The 21,246-nt window shown below is 36.7% G+C and overlaps 1 protein-coding gene across 2 annotated transcripts in view; it reads right to left on the bottom strand.

Annotated features, from left to right (window-relative positions):
- LOC111142285 (calcyphosine 2) overlaps positions 1-21,246 on the bottom strand; it is a 44,299-nt gene that overhangs the window by 5,573 nt on the left and 17,480 nt on the right. For both annotated transcript variants that reach the window (XM_022495338.1, XM_022495339.1), the window contains 9 exons: positions 19,324-19,443; positions 15,173-15,247; positions 14,231-14,326; positions 14,050-14,143; positions 9,857-9,975; positions 8,062-8,138; positions 6,103-6,257; positions 2,746-2,865; positions 785-881 (listed from right to left, as the gene is read on the bottom strand). In XM_022495338.1, the coding sequence (XP_022351046.1) occupies positions 785-881; positions 2,746-2,865; positions 6,103-6,257; positions 8,062-8,138; positions 9,857-9,975; positions 14,050-14,143; positions 14,231-14,326; positions 15,173-15,247; positions 19,324-19,443 (953 nt within the window). The remainder of the gene's footprint in view (positions 1-784; positions 882-2,745; positions 2,866-6,102; positions 6,258-8,061; positions 8,139-9,856; positions 9,976-14,049; positions 14,144-14,230; positions 14,327-15,172; positions 15,248-19,323; positions 19,444-21,246) is intronic.

The raw sequence follows: 21,246 nt of genomic DNA, 5'->3' as shown, positions 1-21,246 counted from the left end.
TATATGTGTATGTGTACATACATATATATATAATATAGTATTGAATATCTCATGTAATTTATTGAATACTGTACTGAAAGTGAAAAACAGAATAGCCGTATGGGTATAGAATGATTACATAAGTGTATAGGTTGTTACTCTCCTGGTCACATGGCCGGCTGGGAGCTTGCTACTGCTGCCAGCTTCACAAGAGAGTATCAGACTGTGAATGCTAGCCAGGGCGAAGATCAAAAAGCAAAATTTGAAGTGCAGTTTCTACTAAATGCACATTGTTTTAGTACTATTGTAAAGTCAGAAAATTGTTAAGTCAAGCCATCCTAAATTGCCTGTATGTATTTGAGGTATTTTCTAGATCCTCAAATTTTGATACACATATGTATGCCTGTTATGTATATATATCACCATTCCTAGAGAAAGACATTCACTTTCTGCCTTGAATCTTCAAGTATATGAAGATACAGTAAAACTAACCCAGAGAACTTGCACATGTAATTATCTGTCCTCTAAATTCATTCTGTTCTAACGCAAATTCCTCATGATCTCCTCAGTAAGAAATAAAAATTCAATCTCAGTTCATAAATATAAAAAAAAAAAAGCATAAACAATAGACCTCAGAATATTTAAATGAAGAAGGTCAAATGGCTCTTATGTTTCTGGTTTAAAAAAATAAGTGTTTATTTCCTCCCTTAATGGCCTCAAGTCTACACTGTAAGTTAATATAATTTAAGATTTTACTTTTATTAACGTTTTAGAAATCTAATGCCTTTTGACTCATAATAATTACCTGAAATTACTTGAGGATGCTTCTTTGCACAGTAACATTTTCTTATGTTTATAATAGGCACAGAGCCAGTTTTGTTGAAATCCAATTTCATGAAGGCCTAAATAAAGAAAAAAATGTTATTTTTTTCTATGAAATCATTAGACATGAGAACCCAATTCTCTATTCTGTAGGTTATCCTTAAGCTCTAAAAAGCCAGTTTAAAAGTACTAAACTGCTATAAGAAGGAAGTATTATGAATACAGGAAGATACTGGAGCAAGATAGGTAAACTACACTCTCTGCCACCCTGACCTTGAGATAGTAAGCTAACCTCTGTTGCCCTAGCTTTTCTCCTCTTATACTGAAGAGCTGGGTAAAAGACCTTTCTGGTAACTTCCACCTCTAACCAAATCTGCTAACATCTTGATCTTGGACTTCAAGCCTCCAGAACTGTGAGACAATACATTTCTGTTATTTAAATCACCCAGTCTGTAGTATTTGTTATGGCAGCCCTGGTGAACTAATACAGTACTTTATAACTCTACTTTTATCCTCTTTTCCTAGTATCAAGATTTATGAAAGAGATAACCCTCTAGCTTCTACTCCTGATACATCTGTCACCTGGGCATGTAAAGTACAAATAAGAGCAAATTTATAAATTATTATGTGATGAATTCATTTAACATAAAATTTTTATTGTGTCTTTTGGCCAGTAAAGATTTTGATATTTTCTATTTGAGATTTATACCTCATGTAATTGTTTATACTCTTCTATACACAAAAGCTTTGTTTCAATATTAGATACATACACACAGGTACATATTCGAAAGAGAAAGAATCTACATTGCTCGAAAGTATGCTCTAAAAATGGCCAGCAGAACCTGAGTAAGATGTAGTTTCCTATAAAAATCAGGGCCTCCTGGGGTGCCTGGATGGCTCAGTTGGTTAAGCCTCAATTCTTGATTTAGGCTCAGGTCATGATCTCACGGCTGTGGATCAAGCCTGTATTGGGCTCCAAGCCTGTTTGAGATTCTCTCTCCTTCTCCCTCTGCCCCTTCCCTCACTCACACATGCCCAAGCATGCTTCTCCTTCTCTCTCTCTCTCTAAAATAAATAAGTGAATCTTAAAAAAAAAAAAAAAAATCAGGGCTCCTATTTTTAATTCCAATTTAATAGTCATTTTAACCTTCATTTGAACAGCTAGCTAATATGCATATTATAAAAACCAGAAAAACATCCCTTAGTCATACTCCTAAGATAACATGTATTCAGCCTTGACACTAGAACAGCCACAATGCTAAGAATTTTACAAGTTTAGTCCTTATACCAACTCTATGAGACAAGAAACTAAGGCTCAGAGACATTTAATAATAGATAATCATATAACTAGTTATTTTTGGAGCCAGAAATTTATGGAACCAGTTATGTGTGGAACACAGTAATGTGTGAACCAAAATTTGATTTCAGAGTTTATTTTCCTTTTAAAATCTGTTCCTAAAACAAGGGGAAGTGTAGCTCAGGGGTTAGAGCACTGGTCTTGTAAAGTCTGTTCCTAAAACATATGCATAAATTATTTTGCTTTATGCTGGTAGATTTGTATATGTATGTGTTTGCCTGTATTTTACTAGTTCCAAAATATATTACAGGTGAAGGGATTCAAAACATGTTCAATAGAAATCAATAAAGTTGTAAAATAATGAACCCAACACTCTACTAAAAGTAACTATTTCAGGGGTGCTTGCATGGCTCAGCAGTTAAGCATCTGCCTTCTGCTCAGGTCATGATCCTGGAGTCCTGTGATGGAGTCCCGCACCAGGTTCCCGGCTCAGCAGGAAATCTGCTCCTCCCTCTGCCCGCCCCCCCGCCCCCCGCCCCCTGCTTGTGTACCCCTGCCCATGTGCATGCCCCCTCTCTTAAATAAATTACAAAAATTTTTAAAAACTTAAAAAAGTAACTATTTCAAAGATTATTTAACAAAATTACCTTTCGAACAAATGATTTCCTGTATTCGTTCATTTCACCAATAATGGCACGTTTGAATTCTCCATAATCAACCTTGCCACTGTCATTGCCATTCAGAATTTGCCAGGCAGACTCAAAATCCTAGACATATTCACAGAGACCACTGTTTCACCTTTTAGTTATATACGACCACAACAAAACTCATCTTAATACTATTTTGTTACTACTTTTGTAGCCCCGGGCAAAGAAGCAGATTTAACAAGACAATTCCAAAAAGTTACATATAAAACCAAACAAAGGCACTAAGAAAACCATTTAAAGGAACTCTGTGGTGGACAGTTCTGTAAAATTCAGGGTCATTTAGGAGAGTCAGTGTCACAAATTCTTATTTTAAGTTTGATTCCTTTGAATACAAAAATGCTCACCACTTACTTGAATTTGAACTTTCAATTATTTTTAATGTATTATATATGTGACAATTAAAAATTCACTTCAGGTTCTACAGTGCTTCCAACTGGCATTAGGGCGACTAGTGGTATTTCTGCTAGTCGTCATGTTTCAAAGTGCAAAAGATCTAAATGGCTCCAATATTATCCCACAATTCACACTGAAAGGTGTTATTTTGAGTAAATCCTTATGCCAGTTTGCTGATTTTACCATTGCCACTTACTTCTTTGCAAATGCACAATTTAATAGAATGTTCTAGTCACAGATTTCCTAATAACAACAACAAAAAAATACAGATGGGGTTTTCTTAAACTCAGGTAAATAGATGTATTTTCAAAGTTTCAGTCAAGTTGTTAGCTTTAAACAAGATTGTAAATAAGGTGACTGACAAACAATGGGACTCAAAAAAGTTCTACTTCCTCCTGCTTTTTTCAATTAAAATTCTAATAAGAAAAACTCAATCTTAAGATGCCCTGCTTCCCCCAATTTTCAATAACCCCTAATTTGTCTGTCATTACGCCTAGCACATGACTAACTTTAAGTGTCTGTAAAATGCGCTCTTAAATTTAAAAATGAGCTTGACCTTTAAAATCTTACATAATACAGATAAAAGATGAATTCGCATGCCCAACTCATGGAATACTAGAATTAAAAGATACTGCTTGAAGCTTAAAAGAAATAATTTTCAAAAATGGAATAATTTACCAAAACGGGCAAGAAATTTATGTAAGTCTTTCTAAGATATGGTACAGACTGGAAAATTATAATTCAGTTGAAAAAAACTGAGCTTAAATTTATTGATAGTATCTCTAATAAATTAAGGTACTTAGGGTGCATATTAATTTTTTAAATTTCAAATCAAAGAGAATGACCATGCCTTCCCCAAACTACTTCCACAATTAGACCCAGATTGGTGATTCTTGAGTCCTTATTTCTGCTTATCATTTCATGGGCGGTCTCTAGTGATATTACAGGGGCAAAAGCAGGGAATATTATTTTTAAAATGGGTAAAAGGGAAGCTTACTCGTATTTTCATAATATATGTTCTCCCTATGTTTGAAGTCTTATGTGATTATTTTAGTTTCTATTTCTGACTCCAGGGACAAAAATTCAGCAAATCAACCAAGAAAAGAAGTACTGGTTGATGCAGAAAGAATAAAAGACTGACCTAGATTATCTGGGCACTAACTCTAACTCAGTTATTAATTACCTGTGTGACTGTGGATAAAGACACCAAGGCTTCTAATTTTCTATTGCTGTTTTTACTATATTATTATTATTATTATTATTAAGAGGAAGAAATGAAGTTAGAGGATCTCTAATATGTATCACTAAGTGGGCCACAAGGTTAAACTTGGTAAAAAACACAAAGGACAGGCATGTGACAACAATGATAAACAACATCACACTGGCACAGAATTTTAGTTGAAAAGGCCTATTCCCATGTAATTTTCTCATTTGAGTTTCAAAGTAACTCTGACCACAGGTATTATCTGTAGATTGCCCAGGCAGAGCCTGTCAATCAGAAAAGTTTAAAAAGACCTATGCAAGATCACACAGCTGAAGTGATAAGTCCAGAACTTGAATCTATATCTCCTAAGTTCAATTCCCAGTGTTCCTTCCACAAGTACACGACATCTTGTGACAAGACTATTTGAAGCAAGAGAGAACAATGCAAGAGAATCTCTGATCTGAAACCCTCGAGGTAGACATGTTTCAAATTTACTTTTAGAATGAAACCCAAACTTCTTAGCATAGCATGCAAAGGCTTTAAGATAATGGACCCCACCAGGCTTATTTCTCTCCACTCTTCTCTTTTCCTTCCTTCCATACGTCTGTCCATGTAAACTATGCTGTTTCTCCAGCACTTGCCATAAGCAAGGTTCCATTGGAGGTGTTAGACACAGCAGGAAACCAGAAGCACCTTGGTCCCCGTCCCGATGGATCTAACACTCTACTTGCCAGCAGAGCCAGAAAATACTTGCGAAGTGGTATGAAGAAAATAATATGACAAGTGGTACAGAGAGGACCAAGGATCAGATAGGCACTGCTTTAGACAGAGTGTCAGTATAGTGCTCCCCATAGAGAAAGCCTAAATGATGAAAAATCCAACCCTGCAAAAGTCTAGTGAAAGACTGCTCACTGTACAGGGAACAGGATGTATAAAAGCTCTGGTTGCTTGTTGGGGAGCAGGGGGTTGGTTTTGGCCTTTTGCAATTCTTAGAACAGGCTACACGCCCCCTCCTCCTCTTCATGTCTTTGCATGTGCTTCCCCTTTGTATGAAATATTCATTGTCTGACCCACGTTCTTCCTCCCTTCTTGCCTGTTTAACTCCTCCTCATCCTTCAGAACTCAGCTCAGTTATGCCCTTCTCCAGGAATCCTATGATCTTCTCTCTTCTTCCCCATAACCTGGCCTGGAATTAATTCCATGTGTTCTGTAAGCATTCTCTATTTAACACATATAGTCTTTCATAATCCTTCATCTCTCTTTTCTTCTGATTATGAAGACCTTGAGAGTCTAGAGTATGCACTCTCAGAGCTTAGAACAATGCCTACTTATTAGGTTCTATTAAATATATGAAGGAAGAATGAATAGTGAGATTAAAATTAACAAGACTTGTCACCTGATGACTAACGCTGATTATGAAGCATAAAGAAAGAGACACATGGGGGCACCTGCGTTGGTTAAGCATCCAACTCTTGATTTGGGCTCAGGTTCACGATCTCAGGGGTTCAGCACCCTGTGCGGAATCTGCTTGAGATTCTCTCTCTCCCTCTGCCCGTTCCCCCTACTCATTAAATAAATAAATAAATAAATAAATAAATAGAATCTTTTTTTAAAAAAAGACACACCTGAACTACTAAAATCCCATTAGAAGAGTAAATAATACCATTTAAGAATACTATGTCATTCATCACAGTACCTACATTTTCAGACACTTCTAAGTGAAATACTTGGAGAGTTTGCTTAAAATCTGCCTTATCTAAAAGTCCAGTTCCTTCTTTGTCCAATTGTTGAAGATATTTTGCCAATCCAGTCAAAATACGAACACTTCTTTTGTGTAGCTGTTCTTTTAGTGCATCTATTTAGGAAGAAGAGAAACGGAAACCAGTTTTTTCTATATACAAATGTATTGGTTCTCTGGTAGAAAAATTAAAGTTGATGTAAGTGGTATAAGGGATGTGAATATGCAACTAGATGGTATGTAGGACTGACAAAAGACCTTGAAAAATAGAATGCTTTTAGTAAAGAGTGTTACATACAAAATCGCATGTAAATATACTAGAACTATAGCACCACTGTGTGGTGAAAGTGTTACATAGAAAAATAAGGGATCACTTCATCAGCATGAAAATAATCTACATGTTACAAATAAAATCTTCGTTTTTACTTTCCAGACTTCCTCTTCATCTAATGATCTCACATCTTTAATCTCTTTCCTCTTTGCTATAATTACAAAATTGATGCCAGGCAAGTCACTCAAAAATAACGAGTTCAAAATTTCTAAAATATCTGAAATCTTCAAATTGTATCTTACATATTGAACAGCATCAAAGCTTTGCAGTGCTATCTTATACTTACACACTTAAAGCAGGCCTTTTTTTTTTTTTGGAATTTTTAGTTATATTCTCAAGCTTCTAGCATTCTCTTTGAAGGTCAGTAATTACACTTAACACAATTTATGCCATTTTTACTTAAGAAAATATAGTTAACTCTACTAAAGCAGTTATTAAATATAATAAAGAACAAATGTCAACAGTGGATTCAACAGTGACAAACATTGGGCTGACCGTGAAAAAAAAGAGAAAATGATTTACTAACAATGACATCAAGAATATTGGGAGAGTTCAAACCCCAATCCCAGACAACTTTTAAATCTGTTTCTAGCCTTTTTACTCTCATATCATTTTTAAATGAAAAATCAGGATTTATCAAACTTTATAAATGATAGGTTGATTTCTATGATTGTTTGTTTAATGTATCCCTCCCTCTTGGCCATGAGAGTCATCAAAGGAACTGTCTGTCTGAGCCTACTATCCTTTAGTGGTTATAAGACTGGACTCTAGAAACAAAAATCTATAACACATTTTCGTATCCAAAGCCTGTGTGTATATCATTTATTACCACAATAACTCTGGAAAGTTAATAAAATAGGTTATCCCCATTATAAAGATGAAAAAGAAGTGCAAGAGATTTACACAAAGTCTATGAAATGGCAGAGTCCAAACATCAACCTGGCTCCCAGGCTAGCATTTTTCTCTTTTAAAAGAGGTTGCCATAAATCACTTTGGGACATCATCTCATGCATAAGACAAATATTATATTACAAAATCACTTACATTTTATTCATTTCATGGAGAAAATGCATACTATCTAGTACTTTCTAAAATTCTTAAATTCATAAGTCATATAATACTAGTTAAACAAGATCACTAAAGTGGAAAACATCCTAATACTATTTTCATTTTTTTTTTCAAATCCACCTGCTTTATAAAAGTATTTTTAAATGTGTAAATTCATAAAAAGAAGCAAATAAGAAATATAAATCAGTGGAGCACCTGCGTGGCTCAGTCGTTAGGTGTCTGCCTTAGGCTCATGACATGATCCTAGAGTCCTGGGATGGAGCCCCAAGCCCCGCATGGGAATCCCTGCTCGGCAGGAAGCCTGTTTCTCCCTCTCCCACTTCCCCCTGCTAGTGTTCCCTCTCTCACTGTGTCTCTGTCTGTCAAACAAATAAATAAAATCTTAAAAAAAGTAAAGAAAAGAAATATAAATCAAGTTCCTTTGTTGTAAAACTGAGAAATGTCTGGAAAATACTGCTTTGCTGCTTGCAAAGAAAATTGTTGAAAATGAAAACTACTTGAGACAATAGTAATGATACATACCTTGAACAGCCTTTAAAATAAGCCTATCGTTAGCTTCTTGACTGGTTAAATTATCCTCAGGCTCCACAGAATCAGTTCTGTAATTGATATGTTCACAGTGATAAAAATATATTCTTTTGCAATCTTGAGCACGGAAACTCTAAGCTCTTCCCTATTCTGGACTCAAAGAAACTCTCAGAGTTGGAAGAGTGCTTAGAGATTCCCCAAGTCCCAGCTTCGCTGCTATAATTTCCAGAAAAATTAAATATACTAAATCAAAAGCTAATATCTTTAAACCTTCCAAGAACTACCTTTAAACATTACATTCATTTTGTAGCTATTTCAATGTTCTTTTAGAATGATTAAAACTACAAAATTTAAAAGCAGTTTTAACTGTGAAAGTACAAAATATAAAAATGTTATTTTAAAAAGACAGAAAAAAAAACTGCATTCATTTGAGCACTACAGTAAATGACAAAGAAACAGATATCCTGGGGCGCCTGGGTGGCTCAGTGGGTTAAAGCCTCTGCCTTCGGCTCATGTCATGATCTCAGGGTCCTGGGATCGAGCCCCGAATCGGGCTCTCTGCTCAAGCGGGGAGTCTGCTTCCTCCTCTCTCTCTCTGCCTGCCTCTCTGCCTACTTGTGATCTCTGTCTGTCAAATAAATAAATAAATAAATAAATCTTAAAAAAAAAAAAAGAAAAAAGAAACAGACATCCTTTAGCCAATTTATGGGATGTGGCCTCTAATATAGTACACCAATTATTGTCATTTTGAAATGCATACAGCACCAAGAAACACTCAGCAAGAACAGCATATATACACATATATTCTGTGATTTAAAAATATATATATTTTATTGATTATATGTGATTATATATGGTTACATTTTACTTACATAATTCATATATAACTATGAATATACATAAAATATATATTATTTATATATAAGGCTGTGATTTCTATGAATCAAAGCATTTGTAAATGAATTTGAATTTTTTTGAATCACAGAATACATATATTATAAAATACATACAAATAATATATATTGCAACTGATAATGTTCATACATATTATATATAATAAAATATATATAAATTAAATATGTTTTATAATATAGGTATTCATTTAAAAGTCTTTTTTGGGGGGGAACCTGGGTGGCTCAGTTGATAAAGCATCTAACTCTCAAATTCGGCACAGATCATGATCTCAGGGTCCTGAGATCAAGCTCCACATTGGGCTCCAGACTGGTGGGTGAGGAACCTGCTTAAGATTCTCTCTCCCTCTTCCTTTGACCCTCTCTTCCCCACCCCTAGCTTGTTCTCTCTCTCTAAAAAATATAAATTAATAAAAATTTAAAAATAAAAGCACTTTTGATTCATAGCATTATTTTTTCATTATGCATATCATCAATCAAGGAATACTATAATCATGTGAGACCCAAGACATTTTTTAGTGCAAAAAAAAAAGGCATTACACTAAAATGTGGGAAATGTTATAAGATTATACTATAGCTTACCTTTAAAATTGACTGCTTTGGTGGCATTTGGTAAAATAAAGGTGTTATAGCACAGACAAATTAATAACCTTTAACATAGATGGAACACTTTTGATCTTTATTTAACTATTCCTACACATAAGATGTATTTGAGTACAATATAGAACACGAACTAGACAAATATAGCTATGCTTTGTTTTTCAAAAACATAAAGCTTAACTAAAGTCAAAATGTTTTAGGATAGAATATCATCTTACAATAATAAAAAAATAGTGTTTTCACTTACTTTCAAAATGACAAATGCATATTTGACTTACTTGAGAGAATCCAAAGCTATCTGATCAATATTAGTGATCCGAAGTATAAGTAATGTGTTTTCTTTTATGCTCTCTGGAAGACTGGAATGATCAGAACTCAAAAATGTCAAGTTTGCACCCTAAAGAAATTAACAGATGAATTCTTTAAACTAGAAAGTATATAAAGAGTGAAATACAACTAACACTAATTTTAAAAATTCAATTCTGATTATATTTGATATGGTATACTTTTATACTGATAAAAAAAAGTATATTTAGAGAATATTTAGAAACCACACAGGCTTCAGCTAATAATACTGAAAAATAAAGGAAGTAATTTCCCAATCAATCTCTCAATTAGAATGATCTTAGATTTAATAATTGATATGGAAAAAAATAAGAACTCTAATTTTTTATGAGTCAGAGGAAGAAAAGACAAATTATTTTAATTGAAATTATGACATCCCTGGGGCACCTGGGTGGCTCAGTCAGTTAAGTGTCCGCCTTCGGCTCAGGTCATGATCCCAGGGTCCTGGGGTCGAGCCCTGCATGAGGCTCCCTGCTCAGTGGGAAGCCTGCTTCTCCTTCTCCCTCTGCCTGTTCATGCTCTCTCTTGCTCACTCTCTCTCTCAAATAAATAAAATCTTGGGGGAAAAAAGGGGAAAAGAAATCATGACACCCTAAGTTCAGAAATAGAACTCCTGGGATGCCTGGGTGGCTCAGTTGGTTAAGCAGCTGCCTTCGGCTCAGGTCATGATCCCAGCGTCCTGGGATCGAGTCCCACATCAGGATCCTTGCTCATCAGGGAGCCTGCTTCTCCCTCTGCCTCTGCCTGCCATTCTGTCTGCCTGTGCTTGCTCTCTCTCCCTCTCTCTCTCTGACAAATAAATAAATAAAATCTTTAAAAAAAAAAAAAAAGAAATAGAACTCCTGATTCACAGAAAGATGCACAGCAAATTGATAACCTAATAGATTCATCACCCTCTTACACCTGGTCTTTTCACAACAACCATCACATAAATGTAAAACTAACTATAACCTAGTTGGAACAGCAAGGTTTTGGTGAAAACATTCCTATCAAAAAATCCCTAATCCAAAGTTAGAAAGTTACTATTTTAATTTCTGAGTTGTTCAAATAAGTACGGTCAAATAGGGACAAACACAAACTCTAAATAAGGGGCTGAATTACCTCTCTTGAAAATAAGGGGAGAGATTTCTTTCCTTTTTCCTGGAGCATTTACTTTAAAAAATTGTAATAACAGTACTCTCTCCATTCTTTAAAATGTGTGTCAATTCTCTTGAAATGATTACATTACGTGATTAAGGAGACTATGTGAGAGGTGTAGCAGGGTAATGCCTGTGAGCATATGTACGTGTGCACTGCCGAGTGTGTTAGGTGCATCGAAGAGCTCTGAGTCGGTCCAACGCAACAGGTGCATGCTTGGGAGTGAACCTGTGGGTGCACTTTTACACATGAGCGTCTGTGGGCTCATGCGCATGTGTAGAGGAGTATTATCTTAATAGCTAGCACTAAAATTTCTTGCAGGGAGTATCAGAGAAACACCGTGGTGGGGCATACAGAAGTGAAAAGAGAAGTTCCAGAATAACAGCTGGAAGGCAGACAAGAACTGCCTTCACCTCCACAAAAAAGAAAAATAAGCCAAGTATTTCTGCATAAAGAAATGGAAGATTGTGGGAAGAACAAGAGATGGGAGGTGTCAGAAAATAGGAGAGGAGGACCTATACCACAGGAAATGTTTAAGGGACATATTTTTTTTTTTTTTTTAAAGATTTTGTTTATTTATTTGTCAGAGAGAGAGAGAGAGAGAGCGAGCGAGCACAGGCAGACAGAGTGGCAGGCAGAGGCAGAGGGAGAAGCAGGCTCCCTGCCGAGCAAGGAGCCCGATGCGGGACTCGATCCCAGGACGCTGGGATCATGACCTGAGCCGAAGGCAGCTGCTTAACCAACTGAGCCACCCAGGCGTCCCTAAGGGACATATTTTTAAAAATAAGAATGTCTAATAATAAATTATAAGCTGCTTACTCTGCTGCAGTATAAACCTCCCTCTATATTCCCTTCAAAATGTCTTCCACACAAAAGCTCATATGTATGGTGTTGGGGGGGGGTCCCTCCCTTCTTCTTCCCTATTTTTCTTCCTTCATCCTTCCATTCCATTCTCTATCCCTTCTCCCCTCACCCCTCCACCTCATTCTTTCTTGGAAATCATAAAAGGAAGCAGAGTTCTACACCGGGTTCAAGTAACATAGAACAGGTTAGTAAGAATAAGTCATAAACTGTACTAAAATTTTCGAGCAGCAGTTCAGAGCTAGAGGTAACTTTGACATTGGGATGGACACTAAACATTCTGTAAACAGGTATGTGAAATGGGATTTGGAGCTGATTTTCTCTAGCTCTCAAGAGGCAGGCCAGAGTGACATGTCTGGTATACTTAATCCAAGTTTAAGATGTAAAGTTCTTCCTCACCCCCAACTCCTCATGTAACCAGTCACAACATATCTTGATTCTCCCTCCTGAAGACTTTATTTTTTTTTTAAGATTTTATTTATTATTTATTTGACAGACAGAGATCACAAGTAGGCAGAGAAGCAGGCAGAGAGAGAGGAAGGAAAGCAGGCTCGATCACAGGACCCTGGGATCATGACCTGAGCTGAAGGCAAAGGCTCTAACCCACTGAGCCACCCAGGCACGCCCCTCCTGAAGACTTTAAAATTTTTTTCTAATTAGCTTCATAGCCACAGACACTTGCCTAATTTAGGTTGCTATAACCTCCTTCCTAATTAATAGAATTCAATCCAATCTGGTTCTTTCTTTTAGTCTTCAATCCACTCCCCATCTTGTAACCAGAGAGATCTTTCTTTCTAAATCACAAACCTGATAATGTCAGCTCCCCTCAATCCATCCACCTCTCATCTTTCAATAACTCCCCAATACATTTTAGATGACTCTTTAATATAAGGCTACTCTTAATAAGCTCTGACTCGTCTCTTTTTCATTTTTTAAGATTTTATTTATTCATCAGAGAGAGAGAGAGCACAGGCAGGGGGATGGGCAGAGGCAGAGGGAGAAGCAGGCTCTCTGCTGAGCAGGAAACCCCATATGGAACTCGATCCCAGGACTGGGGAATCATGACCTGAGCAGAAGCAGACATTTAACCAACTGAGCCACCCAGGCGTCGGAACTCTGACTCATTTCTTGCCAACTCTGACCTTGAACTAAAGTTCGGCCAGACTGAACGACTTCCAACTAAGTCTCCAACTAAGTCTAAGTCTTCAACTAAGCTGAGCTCTTCCACATTTCTGTTCTTTCAGTGAGCTGTCTCCTCCCTCTGGAAGCCTTTTCCTATCCTCTCCTGTCTACCTATCCCAGTCTACCTAACGCCTTTTCTAGATCAGTATTAGGTGGCACTGTCTCCAGGAAGCTTTCTTCAACCCAACAAAACTGAATCATTGCCCCTCTGGCCTGGCCCTCCTATTTGACTATATTTCCCATTGGACGGTAAGCTCCCTGTAAGTAGGGAATTGATTTAACTTATTCACTGTTCTATCTCCAATGCTTGGCCTATGAGTAGATATTTGTTACATGGATGGTCACTGTGGATAGTGCTAAATTTTATTCATGAGATAATGTGAACATAATAATTTAAGAGCACTACACAAATTGTAATATTACCTATGATCAACCTCTTCGAGGGTATCCTTGTTCTACACCACAAGTCAGGAGTTGTGTGAGGTGCGGAAAGTACAAGGCGGAGACGCTAACTATCAGATATGTGACAGCTCCAGAGGTCAAGTATCCCTCCATATAGAGAAGAACATGCATTTACAGGAGATAAGCCTGCATGATGTGGACCATTCTCCCAGGACTATTGAAATAGCCAATTACCCAGTGGTACGGCCTTGTCAGGCCTTCAAAAGTACCAAGAGACAAGCCCTCCCAAACTTATACTGAAGAATTGTGAGGGAGGGGTAGAGTGTTGGAAGGAATTAATGTGATATGCTTACATTCGGACCACTGAAATCTGGACCTGGGAGGCAGAACCTCCTGGGGAAAGATCAACCATTAGCCCTGCTCTATAAGGAGTAGAGATAATAAATTGAAAACTAGAAACCCTGTTCTTTCTAACCCCCAAAACCATCCCACAAAATTCAGCACCTGGCATTAAAACATTTGCATACATATACACTTCACTTACAATATAAAAATCGCCAAGTTGGTATTGTTTTCCTTTTCTTCGTCCACACTGATGACTATAAATGTTTTTTTGAATAAAAGGAAGCACACTTGTTCTAGAAGTTAAATGACAAAAATGTGAAGTTATTCAGCTTCTTCAGAAGTAATCATCTTGAGAGTTGTAACAATGTTTTAGGGCATACCTATTTTTCCCAAATTGCCGATATTCATAAATTGTTAGGGACTGGTCATGAGCAAAAAAGAAACCAACCAGCTCTCTGCAGGCATCATGTCCATTTCTAGAAAAACAGAGTAATATTAAAGATTTTCAAATAAGGGTAATTTTCAAATTAAATAATAAACCAGCATTGTGTATGTCAAAGAACAGCACAACTCCCTTTGATATGTGGCAATGAGCAGGGGTTATGGGAAGCTACAGGGAAACATGGCATGGCTTGCTCATGATCTGGATGGAGAAAAAGGCTTTACCTTACAGTGAAAGGATACAGATATATTACAATAGATTAATGTTTTGACATAGACTTTTAAGATAGAGTGAAAGACCTTTAAAAATGCTGACCTTGTAAAAAGCCACTGAAGGATACTTATCTTTGTCAAAGAAAGTTTAAAATCACTGAACAAACTTGATAACTTTTAAAAACATACATCACCTTTAATATACATAAAGAACATCAGTATTGTGTATGACTGGAAGTTTGTAACACAGAGATAACAGATTTGAGAATCATCTTCTCACTGTCCTGCACCTATTAATAATCTACTATTAATTTAAGCCCTTAAAAGAGAATCAAAGAAAGCACCTTACATAAAGGTTAATTTTTAAATCCTTTACCATCCTCTAGTAAGTACCACATATCTTTAAAAAAGTCATTTCTAAGTTTCTTTTTGAAAGCCATTTTAAAATCACTTTTTAGATAACTTCTAATTAAAGTGCCTTATTTATAGGTTCATAGTTCCTATAATTGTTGTAACATATTAGTATATATTTCTAAAAACATTCATTCTGAATTCACATTTTGCATTTAAATGTGACAAACTTAACCAATCTCATTATTGTTACTTCTATTTGAAGAGAATACTGTTTTATAATCATAGGATTAAAAGTTTAATAAAATCACAATTACCTTGATATGATCCTACCATCAAATTGTACTTTATGAGAAAGCATATTTTCAGTTAGTGTAGAATGGGTTCTTATCCTGTTAAGAAATACATTTGTCAATAATGAGTTTAAAGTTTCCTATACTGGATATTGACGTAAATGATAAAGTACAAAAGAGGTTATGTTGATATGTTGAAATATACAAAATGAAGATGAAGTTATAAACCTCTTTCTTTTTTAGAGTGCTAGCTAGCTAACTGAAGCAGACTCAGAGGGAAAAAACCCTGAGATATAGTGTATAATACCCACATAACTTTTGTGTTGGAATGTATAGTATCAAAGTGCTACACAAGTAAACAGCGCATTTGTAACGGGTCCTGTTACAGTGCTACCAGGCAGCCGCTTCTAACCCTGTTCTCCTTTGCCCTCTTCCAATCATCTAATTTGCTTTTCTAGCCTTTTCCCATTAGAGGTGACTAAGGGACAAAGTTCTGCCAATAATCTTCAGGGGAAGACTTTCTTTTGTCCTGATAAAAGAGTGGCAAAGGAATAGTTCTTGCCTGTGAATGTGGCAGGGATATGATGCTCAGAGCCACTGTAGCCATCAGGCACCCATGTCAGAAAGGCCAATAAGATCTTGAGGAAGACAGCCCAGAGCTGTGTCATCACTGAACCACTGAACTAAAACCAATGCTACCTCCAGGCAACTGGTTTTACAAGAAAACAAATCCCGACTTGTTTAAGTCACTATCACTCAAGTTTTCAGTCATGGGTAGCTGAAAACATGCCTTACCAAAATAACAGAATGGTGGAAAAGGCGTTAGATGAGGTTCTAGCCTCGAATAAGTCTAGCTATAAAGACCTCAGATGAGCTGTGTAATCTTTATGGCCTTCAGATGGCACTGAATGATCTCACAGAGATTGCCAGTCCTAAAATTCTGTTTAATAATATGAAGTAAAACCCAAATGTCCACACTTCAGCATCCTATTACTAGGAAACTCCTTTATAATAAGAAATCTGAAGAATTGACGACATATCTTTACTCTCCTTCCCAAATAATTTTATGGCACTCCAATAAAGCTGCAGGTATAATGAAACTGTAATAACGTAAATAGTAAGTAAGTGTGTGGGTCATTGGGATCTTGAAAAGCAATACTTCTAAAATCAAGGTCTCTGAAAAATAAGCAAGATACAGACAACGAGAGCCTGTGGACCAAAGGAGTCTGTGAACACAGAGGGGAAGCATGAAAGACTTGTCTTCTCAATTCAATTTAATCCATAGTATTAATGTATTTATTGAATGCTACTAAATGCCTGAAAAAACTCTAAATGCCAAGAAAATAACAGCAATAATAACAGCTACCATTTATTAAGAACTCCCTAGACACTAGTCATTATTAAAATCACTTAAATGCACATTGGTTCATTCAATGCTTGCAGTAACTCCATGAAGTAAGTACTATTATCCCATCTTACAAATAAATTTTACAGAGTCATATAATTAGAGCATGACAAAGCCCAATCTTGCTCATAACCATTACGTTATATTGCTTCTCAAAGGTGAACAGAATTCAATTTAACAGTGATAGGTTGAAATAATAGCTTCAAGGAGCCTACAGTCTCCTTGAAAAGATAAAAGAAGTAAATAAGACATTTATATTATAAATGGAAAGTTCTGTGTGAATGTTTTAGGTATCCAGTAAGTAGTATCAAACACTTCTCTCTACCCCAGCTTTTAACCAATACAAGAATAAGAATCAGACAAGATAAAGACCAAAATACTAATTTTACTGCTCCTGGTGGGAATGCTAATTTGCAGCAACCACTTTGAAAAACTATTTGGCAGTATTTTTTAAAGCTGAACATATGCATACTAAATGATTCAGTGATTCTACTTCTAAGTATGTCCTGAGCAGAAATGAATACATGCGTTCACCAAAAAACATGCACCAAAGTTCATGGAAGCATCATTCTTCTTTTTTTTTTTTTCTTAAGATTTTATTTATTTATTTATTTGACAGACAGAGATCATAAGTAGGCAGAGAGGTAGGCAGAGAGAGAGAGAGGAGGAAGCGGGCTCCCTGCCAAGCAGAGAGCCTGATGCGGGGCTCGATCCCAGGACCCTGGGATCATGACCTGAGCCGAAGGCAGAGGCTTTAATCCACTGAGCCACCCAGGCGCCCCTCATGGAAGCATCATTCTTAAAAGGCCAAATGTTCATCAACTTCTGTGAATAAACTGTTGTATATTTATACCATGAAATACTGTATGGCAATGAGGATAAAAGACAAAGACAAATGATAGGGATAAACTCATGAACATGTTGAAAGAAGTCAGATACCTAGCGTCCAAATTTTGTGATGTGATTTCCGTAAGTTTATAATAAGGCAATTATCATCCATGCTATCAGGACAGAAGGGCTAAGCTGGTGTGGTAGAGGAAGTGGACAGTAAGTGGGAGGCAGCACAGGGAAGTCGCCGAGGTACTAGTAATGCTCTATTTCTTGATCCAGGGACTAGGTATGTGAGTATCATTAAGTGTGTGGACATTCCTATGCTGTACACTTAAAATGTGTACACTTTGTGAACATATATTTCATTTCAATAAAAGCTTACTTTAAAAAGAGACATTTAGATGTGTTAGCTAAATGATAACCGTCTAGAGTTGTTCATATCCTACTCCTCAGAACATGTAAATACGTTACAATTACATGGTACAGTAAAAGGGACTTTGCATATGTAATTCAATACCTTGAGATGAGGAGATTATCTGGAATTATCCAGCTGGATTCAAAGCAATTGCAAGGGTCTTTATGAGAAGAAAGCAGAGGGATATGTTGACTATAGAAGAAGAATGTCAGAGGGGTGCCTGGGTGGTTCAGTAGTTAAGTGTCTGGCTTCGGCTCAGATCATGATCACAGAATCCTGGGATAGAGCCCTGTGATGGGCTCCCTGCTCAGCGGAGGGTCTGCTTCTCCCTCTGCCTGCCATTCCCCCTGCTTATGCTCTCTCTCTCTCTCACACTCTGACAAATAAATAAATAAAATCTTTAACCAAAAAAAAAAAAAAAAAAAAAATGAGGGGCTTAGTGAGAGTGGGTTTCCATTCACTGAGAAAGTTGAAGAAGTTGGACAACCAGTAATCAAATATGTTATAGAAGCGATTCAAGCTTTTGGTAGAAATTTGGCTCCAGTGACCTTTAAAGTCCCATCATCTCTGAAACGCCCCTGAGTCTCCCTCTGCTCATGCTTTTGCTCTCCCACTCCCTCTCAAATAAATAAATAAAATCTTTAAAAAAAAAAAAAAAAGGATCAGAGTGATAAAACACAGCTGTTGCTGGGTTTGAACACGCAGGGAGGGGCCATGAGCCAAGGAATAAAGGAAGCCTCTAGAAGTTGAAAGAGGAAAGGAAATAGATTCTCCCCTGAGGCCTCCAGAAGGAATGGAGCCTCATGAACACCTTGATTTTAGGCATCTGACCTCCAGAACTGTAAGAAAATAAATTTGTGTTGTTTTAAATATTGTTTGTGGTAATTTGTTACAGCAACCATAGGAAATTGATACATGATATCTTTGAATATTTAAAGATATGGAAATAGTCTTCTGGAAAACAAGAATGAGACAAAAAATAAATAATGGTTCTAAGAACTTTTTGGCATTTACAGCAGTCTGAAAATATGAAAGAATTGCTGCAGAAACTGGTCAATTGTCTATGTCATTTAATGCTGAGGCTAGTCATCAACTGCCAGTGAAGTTGTTGAGAAATGTAGGGGGACTGCACCCGAAAACTGTGAAAGTCCAAAGATTTTATAAGTTACAAAATAAAAGGCAAAATAATAATAATAACTTGTAAGCAATAATAATTTTGAATACATGATTAGATTCAATACATATAATTGTCTCAGTTACTATATCTGTATTTTCACATACATTATCTCCTAGGTCGTAACTGTTATTCCTAAATTACTAATAAAAAAGCTGGAGGGTAAAGTTTACCCTATGACTTAAAATGGCAAAACCGTAATCTGAACTCCAAAAACTCCACTTTCCTTTATATAGAAAAAAACAAAAATGAGCCAAAAAACTCTTTTCAGTTAGACATAAAAGTACATTTTTAAAAAATTCATTTATAACGTAGTATATCTTCATTTGATATAAGTAAAAGTTTCTTACTTAGTTTCATGTAGTGTTCTTTTCCTAAATCGAAGAGGCGCTGTCTTTGAATCTAGAAAGGTAGGAGCGCTCTCTGGTCTCTCAGTGGGTAGGTTTTGTTCAGGATCACTGATTACAGCCCTATATAGGAGAACACAAAATCTGAGAACTCAGTATGATAATGCACTACTCTAGCATTCACATATTTATAGGCAACTGGAAAAGCTCATCTACAGATACAAATTCACACTACTGTCAGAATTATACATTTTCCAGATACTGAATGAATACATTTAATAATTAAAAAATACTGGCCACAAAAAAGTGAATATTCCTATCAAAATCTTTTTCCATAAGTGTTATCTAAAGATAGATTGAAATTTTTGAGAGAACTCTGAGCTCCATGTCTCTCTCTTATTATTCTTTAAACAAATAGACACGGTGCTGGTGACTCCTGAATGAATACATGAAGCAAAGTAAGTAAGCAGCCATATGGATTTCTTGGGGGGAAAGCATTCCAAGCAGTGGGGGAAATATATGCAGAACACCTAACACAGGAGTGAACCTGGTATGTTCCAGAACAGGAAGGGAGCTGAATGGCTGGAGCAGAACAGACAAGGAGAGAAGTAGGAAAAGCAGTCCAAGTTCTAATAGTGGACAGATGATGTAGGGCTTGGGTAAGTTATATTATTGACCATAATTTTTAGCACTCCTGATCCACATCCTTGCCATGGCCTCATTATAGGTGTGCAGTACCAACTTCCCATGCTCTCGCATTGAGCTTAGCCATTTGACTTGCTTTGCCCAATTATATATAGCTGGATGGCTCTACTGATGGCAACTAGACTAACTCATGTAAGTGTGGGTTGGCTGGGGATCTGCTCATCTAGCATAATCTTGACTAAGTGGCCCAGCTGCAGTTGCAGAGTCATGTTCTTCTTTAGGTCAGTGGGGTAACCAAGTTGTGTTCTTCTCACAAATATGGCAAAAGCTCAAAAGGTAAGTGGAAACACATAAGGCTTCTTAAGGCCTAAGCTCAGAACAGAGACCACTGCTTTGTTCATACATAACTGGCCAAATTAAAAAGCAAGAGCCAATTGACTAAGCCTAGCCTGGACAGTTGATCTGAAGATACACGAGTTCTATTTATTCACTGTAGTTTTAAGCTACTAGGTTTTGTCATAATACATAACCAATGCACAGATTTTACTCTAAGATGGGAAATTACTGGAGGGTTTGATCTGCCTCACTTTTTAATAGACGTACTCTAGCCACTGGGTTAAGAATAGAGCAATGAAGGGCAAGTGCAAACACAATGAGTCCAGTTAGAAAGTGACTGAAATAATTCAGGAGAAAGAAGATGATGTTGTGAACAGGGATGATGGCAGCAGAAGGAGTAAATTTATTTTGATGATAGAACTGAGAGTGACTGCTGAAAACTAAATATGGGATTTGAGAAAAAGAGAGGCATCAAAAGCATCACCAAGATTTTAGGTCTGAAAAACCTAAAGAATGGAGCTACGTTGGAGGAAAATCAAAGAGGATTTGGTCTGGGGGAAGGAATGAAAGAACTTCCAGGAGCCCAGATTGGCAAACATGGTATTGGTACCTCAAATCAAGGAAGCGTCAATGTATGAATGCTTTTTTTTTTTAAAGATTTTATTTATTTATTTGACAGAGAGAGATCACAAGTAGGCAGAGAGGCAGGCAGAGAGAGAGGAGGAAGCAGGCTCCCTGCTTAGCTGAGAGCCCGATGTGGGGCTTGATCCCAGGACCCTGGGATCATGACCTGAGCCAAAGGCAGAGGCTTTAACCCACTGAGCCACCCAGGTGCCCCTGAATGCTTTTTAAAGGCATGATACTAGATGAGATCACTTAGAAAGTCAATGTAGAAAAGTCTAAGAATGGAGACCAGTGTACTCCCATGTACTGAAAAGGAACCAG

Source organism: Enhydra lutris, unplaced genomic scaffold (assembly GCF_002288905.1).
Source record: "Enhydra lutris kenyoni isolate GAN:26980312 unplaced genomic scaffold, ASM228890v2 scaffoldscaffold7, whole genome shotgun sequence".
NCBI classification, from domain to species: Eukaryota; Metazoa; Chordata; class Mammalia; order Carnivora; family Mustelidae; genus Enhydra; species Enhydra lutris.
The sequence above is the reverse complement of the archived record's forward strand: the minus strand, read 5'-3'. Positions and strand labels throughout refer to the sequence as shown.